At 33.8% G+C, this 8630-nt stretch overlaps 1 protein-coding gene across 1 annotated transcript; it reads right to left on the bottom strand.

Annotated features, from left to right (window-relative positions):
* Positions 1-3141: 3141 nt before the first annotated feature.
* Positions 3142-6603, bottom strand: LOC138326810 (uncharacterized). The gene is made up of 3 exons (XM_069272812.1): positions 6513-6603; positions 5412-5945; positions 3142-3788 (listed from the first exon to the last, which is right to left on the bottom strand). Exons 1-3 carry the CDS (start codon positions 6601-6603, stop codon positions 3472-3474), a joined length of 942 nt encoding a protein of 313 aa, XP_069128913.1. The 3' UTR covers positions 3142-3471.
* Between the last annotated feature and the right edge of the window lie 2027 nt (positions 6604-8630).

Here is an 8630-nt window from a genome sequence, read left to right as displayed (position 1 = left end):
TCACAGACAGTAGAGTGCAGTATATCTATCTCAAAGACAGTAGAGTACATTATATCTATCTCAAAGACAGTAGAGTGCAGTATATCTATCTCAAAGACAGTAGAAGGCAGTATATCTATCTCAAAGACAGTAGAGTGCAGTATATCTATCTCAAAGACAGTAGAGTGCAGTATATCTTTCTCACAGACAGTAGAGTGCAGTATATCTATCTCAAAGACAGTAGAGTACATTATATCTATCTCAAAGACAGTAGAGTGCAGTATATCTATCTCAAAGACAGTAGAGTGCAGTATATCTATCTCAAAGACAGTAGAGTGCAGTATATCTATCTCAAAGACAGTAGAGTGCAGTATATCTATCTCAAAGACAGTAGAGTGCAGTATATCTTTCTCACAGACAGTAGAGTGCAGTATATCTATCTCAAAGACAGTAGAGTACATTATATCTATCTCAAAGACAGTAGAGTGCAGTATATCTATCTCAAAGACAGTAGAGTGCAGTATATCTATCTCAAAGACAGTAGAGTGCAGTATATCTTTCTCACAGACAGTAGAGTGCAGTATATCTATCTCAAAGACAGTAGAGTACATTATATCTATCTCAAAGACAGTAGAGTGCAGTATATCTATCTCAAAGACAGTAGAGTACATTATATCTATCTCAAAGACAGTAGAGTATATGTATCTCAAAGACAGTAGAGTAGAGTAGAGTATATCTATCTCAAAGACAGTAGAGTACATTATATCTATCTCAAAGACAGTAGAGTACAGTATATCTATCTCGAATACAATAGTGTACAGTATATCTATCTCAAAGACAGTAGAGTACATTATATCTATCTCAAAGACAGTAGAGTAGAGTATATGTATCTCAAAGACAGTAGAGTAGAGTATATCTATCTCAAAGACAGTAGAGTACATTATATCTATCTCAAAGACAGTAGAGTACAGTATATCTATGTCGAATACAATAGTGTACAGTATATCTATCTCAAAGACAGTAGAGTACATTATATCTATCTCAAAGACAGTAGAGTAGAGTATATGTATCTCAAAGACAGTAGAGTAGAGTATATCTATCTCAAAGACAGTAGTGTACATTATATCTATCACAAAGACAGTAGAGTACAGTATATCTATCTCGAATACAATAGTGTACCGTATATCTATCTCGAAGATAGGAGAGTACAGTGTATCTATCTCGAATAAAAGAATTTTTGATGATATCCGGATTATCCACCATGCTTGTTTTCTTTTTGTCTGGTCACATCGAAGAACAAAATTGGAAATCAAATACTGTAAGCCAACTGATTTTCGCGCCCGATTCGCGGTTTTCGAACCGCGAAAATTCATCACTACGAAAATGTTATAGTTATAGGCAGTAGAACCAGATGGAAGTGAATCACGAAATTAAATACCTGTAGAAATATTGGTAAACATGTAAAAAGAAAATAACGTCGCCACAAAAATAAATCATTTACTTGTTTTCGTATAATTGATATGATACTTGCATGCTTAATTTGTGGCACTGCGTCATTGAGTATAAATTACTGAATGAGTAATTACCAGCATTGTTAATATCACGGTTAATATTTTTACAATTCATTTAAAAACTTGATAATAGTTCGGACTTCACCAGATTTCGATCAATGAAAACAGGTGTGGTGGAAGCAATCAGCAACGCATTTAATCGTGTATGCTATTTACCAATCAATATACATAATTAATTGTTGTACAGTCTCAATATCCATTTTCCTGTAATATTATATTATTGTTTTATAATTTAATCCTACATAGAGTATTTTACATGGTTTTAGAAAGTCCATCAAAATAACGAAATTTGATCGAAGTATAAGAACTAACTTAGTGAATAAATACACAGTTATATTCTTATAGAAAATCAGATTGTACTCTCATCTCATCATTTTTGCGCAAAATGCCTTTTGGTTTACTTCGATGACAATCTTTATCATGTAACATAGTTTCTTTTCCTTAATTTCAAATGTTCACATCAACTGAAACGATCCTTAAATGCTAAATAATTTGATAATCATTCACATGAAACATCGCTGCCTTAATGCCTACTACATTTACGACATAACGATCATCCTGACACAATCACTCGCAACCTTTTGAATACAATTAACTTTTCATTAACATAATATACTAAACTAAGGTCATTTCTTGAATTATCACAAAGACTAAAAGACTGGTATCTTTGATATGCATGTAGCACATCCATTGCTATATCTTAATGAAAAAGCTTATGGCGTCATATCTAGAAAGAATGGCATTTTGTTTAGATTGTTTAGTTTAGCGTCCTATTATCAGCTTCAGTACGTGTCAGGTTTAGAAGGTGTGGAAAGTTGGAGTACTCGGAAAAAAGTAACCGACCTGCGGGTTAACTCGAGAAAACTCTTTCACGTGGGGAAACCCGAAATGGATTTCTTGTGGTAATATGTCAGGACAACTTAACCACTCTGCTACCACTGCATTCTGATCTGACATAATATATAGAGAATGCACGGTTAGTATATTATAATACAAGGTTTATTTTGGTGCGAGACTTAGGAAAGCCGAGATGACGAGGCTTTGCCTCGTCATCTCGGCTTTCCTAAGTCTCGCACCAAAATAAACCTTGTATTATAATATACTAACCGTGCATTCTCTATATATTATGTCAGATCAGAATGCAGTGTATTCTGTTTATCCTGCAACCATTATGGCATTCAAAACGAAAGCAAATTGACAGTTCCTTACTTTGTTTCGCTCGAAGCGAGACGCTTCTTTGATGCGGAGGTAAAGATTCATTCACTTAACCGAATGAGAGTGTACTCCTTTTTACTGCCGTAGGAAATAAATAAGCGCATTCACAAACAGTAACCGTAATTCTATTCAGTGTGATATATCACTGAAAGGAAATGAAAATACTCAAATAACAATTATAAAAATCACAAATACTCATTAAAGAATTACAGTATTGTACTTAACAATACATACCTTTGTCATGAGCCAAGAAAAAGACGACACCGCCATACGAGATTTTCGATATCGTAAAAATGACGTCATTTCGGTGAATGTGACATCACGTTTTAGCGGGACTGAATGACGTTTCATTCACCGGAAGGTTCAAGTTCTGGATCAAGTTAGAAAAAGTTCCGTCAAATATGGAACACATTCACGTGATCGTATTGACGGATAAAGCATATCGTATTGACGGATAAAGCACAAGTTTATCCGGCAGTAGTTATCGGTCAGTATGTGGGACAGTTGCAGGATAAATAACATTTACCTAATTTACAATCATATTCCAGTTCATAGAGTACATATCACGACAGAAATATTCAACCATCTTCATTTATAAATGCTGGAATATCAGAGCTGAATCCGAGACGTTGTAATAATAACAATATTAAACCATTGCTGAAATTTGCATGGAATTGATTGTTTTCTTTAGTTTAATAATACTTGGCTATGTCGCTTTGAGCAGTAGTTTTTTCTGTCTGTATTTCTGTTGGTATCTGATGGAGAGCTTAACATGTGTTATAAACGTAGGAATGTCCACGACGATAGGCGTAATTACAATGAATAAAACAAAAATAAAACCACTGTAGCCAATCACAGCGCTGGATGTCCGACTGTCCGGCGCTGACGTCTTCTTCCGGATTGTAGATGAGAGAAGTGATGTATCTAAAATTAGATTTTCCTTTGCGTTTAGGGTCCATGTTGCCAAATAAGGAGTCGTTGCTGCTGTAGTGGTCGCTGTTGCAGAACCATCACGGTAACAATCTATAAATCAATGAAAGGGGTTTTATAAAAGAAAACACTGGGTTTACTGATACCCAATCTAATTAAAACTAGCCTTGCCATTCTGCTCCACTCTTGGTTACGCTCCAATACATGATCTATCAACTCCCCGTTAGGGATCGCCTCAGCATGACCCCTGTGATTAGTCAATCAGCGTCTCGTCTACGGAATCTTCGATGTGGTCGATTCTCTCGGAAGTAAAAACGACTAACAGTATGTCCTGAGATGTTCCAATAGACCAGGAGTCATGCTGGGGTGACACCGAACGGGACATTGTTAGATCTAGTATTTGAGCGTAACATAGAGCATCGTAGCGGAGCGAAAGTCTAATTTTAACTATGCCTACAATTCATGGATTTGTATATACAATACTGATTTCTCAGGCAAGTTAACGATTCTTCGAATATTTTGTTTGTATTTAGAATTTGCGGATTTTTATTAAAACCCTAATATAGGGAAAATAAACGAAAACGTAATTAATATACAGTATGTTTACATACATTAATGTACCATAAGCAAGTTATAGCTAAAGAGGTAGAAATATGCAATATTATATCGCTAGTTCCAAACGTGTTGAAACATGATATTCAAAGAGATTATTTCGTTAATATCTCAATGACAAAACTGAATTCAAAACCTTAATACTAAACTATTTGAAAAAGATCGATAGGTTTAATATATTGCAGAAATTGTTTTGAGGATCTACATCCGTTAAACATCCAGCCGTAAAGAGAGTTTTCGGGAACTATATGATCATTTATCTTAGTAAGATAATGATTCTTGGTTCAATAACATCAAAAAATGATAATACATAATCTTAAACTTACGATCAACATTAAAAGCAACATAACTAATGAGTATATCGAAATTCAAATTTAAAAGACTGATATGGTAACGGCTCTTTTTGGCTCCCAAATCTACCAAATTTCAAATTAAAGCATTTAGAAATTAAGTTGCTGTGTTTGAAATGTTGAATACGCTCCTGATATAATCTTAATGATATTTTTGTTGACAGAAAGTATGTTTTTGCTTTATAACTGTAATAATTTTGCATTAATTATGCAAATTTCAAAATTTGGTCAATTTTTGGCATATTTTCTGTTAGGTTTTCTTTTAAAAGCATTAGAGCATAACCTAAAACAAACTTTATATTTTAAGGCAATAAGCAGACATGAAGAATACATTTTTTGCATAATTAATGTATAATAAAAATGGTTACTATGGCAACCAGAACTGCAATATTACCTAATAGCACTATCAAATATGTCAGGTATGTAGTTAATATTAATATACTTTGAAAAATAGCGGATTTGGGGGCAACAAAAGACCCTTACCATATAGGCCATGGGCTAGGAGGGTCCCACATGCACCCCCCTCCCCCCCCTACCCCCCCCATGCCCCCCCCCCCCCCACCCCCCCACCCCCCGCCCTCAAACCTCCGAACCAATATTTAAAAAATGATTTTAAGCTCAAACGATAATGATTTGTTGTTGGTAAACATTTTTGCTGCGTCAAGCCAAGTATGAAAAATATTACATTTATTTGATCACTTCTAAATGTTACTTAATCATTGCCTATAATTTAGAGTAGAAAGCAAATTATTACCATCTGTGAATGTGTGGAAGAATATTGTTGCTGTAAAACTCCCCAGCTGACTTAGATCTTCGAAGACGTAAACATGGTCGGCGAACGACATTAGATTAGTGGCATCGTACACTTGAAACCCGACAACGTTTATTTCACTATCAAACACAATCGTTTGTAAGGCCTGCAAAAAAGATGTATTGGCACTTGTGGAGTAATTTGACACAAAAAACACTGTTACGTTGTGGACGTACTCGCGTCCTCCATTGGTTTCACTAAACATCTCATTAAACTCGTCAAAGGACGTCACCGGCGAAGCAGACACCTTATCTAAATTCATTATGCTATTCTGTAAAGCAGTTTTAGTTAAGCCATTATTTAACCAATAATGTTTATAAAACATCACTCCATTGAACGTCATGAGTCCAACATGGACTAGGTCACCGTCGATATCGGCTGAGGCTAACATCTCGGCAGCGAAAACTGCAGCTTGATCAAACATGTCGTCATTGGCTGTGTCGAACACAAACAGCATATCCAGTTTTGATGAAGTTGCTGTAAAATGCCAAAAGATTTTAATTTGATAACATGGCATGGAATTCACCATTATTAACTAATAGCCTTATTCACGTTCCACGAACGCGTGATACCTGATAACGTTTGTGCGGGTCTATTGTTTCTATTGGTGGTGAAATGACTTCAAAAGAGTTCATCGGGAAACTTTCCATCACCACATGAGATACTAGTCCCACACAAACGTTATCGGGTATTACTTCATAAATGAATTAGTTCCATTTGGATTTATTTTTATAATATATATTTTATGGTTTAAACAAGCATTATTACATCCCACGAGTAAATCACATGAGGTGCAATGGCGGCACATCTAGTCTGATTTGGCTAATGGTTGTCAATATTTTGGAAAAAATATTGTATTGTTTTACATAAATTTTATAAGAACCTTACTCTCATCACACAAATATTCGTTATTCGAATAACAAATAACTGTCCAACTTTACTTTTCTTAGTCAAAATTGATTTCCATGACGAGAAGCGAAAACCGACTGTTTGATGGGATTCAAATTTCTGTTGTACAGTTTTTGCCATTAGATGATTACTCACCGGTTACGTAATGGGTGAGACCATTCCACTGTCCATTTCCATTATGTATTTGTACTATCAAAACTAGTAAAACGAGCTGTAGTTGTGCCATTGTCGTTGTCTACAACACAGAAACGTAGTTGTTTTTTTTCTCTCTGTCTTTTCCACTCAGAGTTAAGAATATTAAATTTTATGAGCATTTTCTTTTAGTCTTTTTATTTTCATAAAAATACCGATTCATGCATAAATAAGTACATAAGCATGCATGCATGTAGACAAATACACCCATGCGCAATCATACATACATACATATATACGTAGTTAGAAAAGTGAGTTTAGCTCACGATTACCCCTTATGAATGCTCCTGATGATAACTAGTTTCATTTCGGAAAATAAGTCTTTCTCTATGGATATCTTCTTTAATTCAAAACTTTTTTAACATAATGATGTCAAATTAATGCGACTATACTTACAAAAGTGACTAACTGTTTTTTCAGAGGTATACCGTATATATATATATATATTAACACGAAAAAAAATAATAATAATTGAAAAAATAACTAAGACTTTGATCCAATGTCTCCTGCATTTACAGGTGTCAAGGACATGAAATAAATAATCAAATAGAATTAACAGAAACAAATTGATTGGCAAAATATCAAATATAAAAGTAAACTGATTATCAGGTTTATGAGAAAAAATGTATCTTTTATAGTAACAAACTATCCATAGGTAAGATAAAAGCTTTAAGAAAAACCTGATTTTTTTCCAGTTAGAATTTACATATACATTTAGATATTTTCCTCCTAATAGGCATGTACCCGAAATATATCATTGAATCTAAATATGGAAGAAATTCTACTTACTATTCTGCAGTGTCTCTGGGTTATGTAGCTTGTCGATTACATACCACCGTCTTGGACACACCTTTGTATAGAATGGTGAGACTGGACCGGGAAACTTTAAAGAAATATTATTTCATATAGCAAATATTGATCAGGGTGGTCTCCTGAGTTCTTTTGTCTTTTGTTCGACCAAATCAATACACTTCCTCAATAAATATTCACAGATGTTGAAATCACACATGTTTGATACATTATATCATACTTCTCTAATGAGTTAGGGATCAATAAATATAGTGAATGAATTAAATCATCTGGAATATTTAGAATATAGACTGAATAGAATTATTAATAAATATGCCAGTTGTTTTCTGGTCCATGTTTGTAACACGCAAACAATATTAGTGAAGAGCAGTATTTGAAATGATTAGTAATTAGTGTAATAATTAGTAAATTAATTAATTTGCCAACTGTAAGTATCAATTTAATATAAAGCTTAATTTGCAAATTCAGGATGCGAACCAAGGTTGTATGATGCATTTATCTATTCATTTATTCTATTATTTATTTACTTATTTATTTATTCATTTATTTGTTAATCTAATTAATTATTTACTAATTTATTTATTTATTCATTTATTCATTTATTTATTAAGAAAAGTATTTAAGGTATTTGGTTGGACACACCGGCTGGTTTTATCCTCCAATTAGCTATTCCTTAAATGTTTTAATTGAAAATAACAATTACACTAAAGTCTGTTAAATTGTATTTCTTATGAAATTTCATGAATCGAGACTTTCTTTTCACTATCCAAGCAAACTTAAAAACTTTGGTCGGCTATGAAATCACTTTTGATAAGAACTCAAATATCTATACTTTTATCCCATAACTACATGTACAACAGCCTGCATTTCGAAAAATTCCAACGTAAAAAGTCGTTGAACAGAATCCATTTTGTCATGTCGTCCTTGACTGATAACGCCACATATTGATTACATCATTATAAAATCATGACGTCACAATGGATTCCCTGCCCGGCGAAGCCATTGAAAAATTATACCATTTCATGTTACTCTAATTGGATATGCAGACATATTACATGGACGGAATCATGGACAAATATATCGGCTAAAGACGAGTCGATACACAAGTGAAATGATTTTGGTCTATCACTGCGCCAGTGTAGATTTAATAAAGGACCCTATTAACCCGTCAACGAAAAATAAAACACTGATGATTTCACCATACAATATTTTGTACAGAATGTCGGTATTAATGTGTCAACCATTCCTGTA

This window comes from Argopecten irradians, chromosome 7 (genome assembly GCF_041381155.1).
Source record: "Argopecten irradians isolate NY chromosome 7, Ai_NY, whole genome shotgun sequence".
Taxonomy (NCBI): domain Eukaryota; kingdom Metazoa; phylum Mollusca; class Bivalvia; order Pectinida; family Pectinidae; genus Argopecten; species Argopecten irradians.
This window is presented reverse-complemented; position numbering and strand designations above follow the sequence as displayed.

Excerpts from the sequence above, each read along its gene's own strand:
- LOC138326810 (XM_069272812.1), bottom strand. The coding sequence starts at position 6,603 with ATGGCACAACTACAGCTCGTTTTACTAGTTTTGATAGTACAAATACAT. Across the intron at positions 5,946-6,512 it reads TCTCACCCATTACGTAACCG|CAACTTCATCAAAACTGGAT; the intron begins GTGAGTAATCAT and ends GGCATTTTACAG. Across the intron at positions 3,789-5,411 it reads CTTCCACACATTCACAGATG|ATTGTTACCGTGATGGTTCT; the intron begins GTAATAATTTGC and ends ATTGATTTATAG.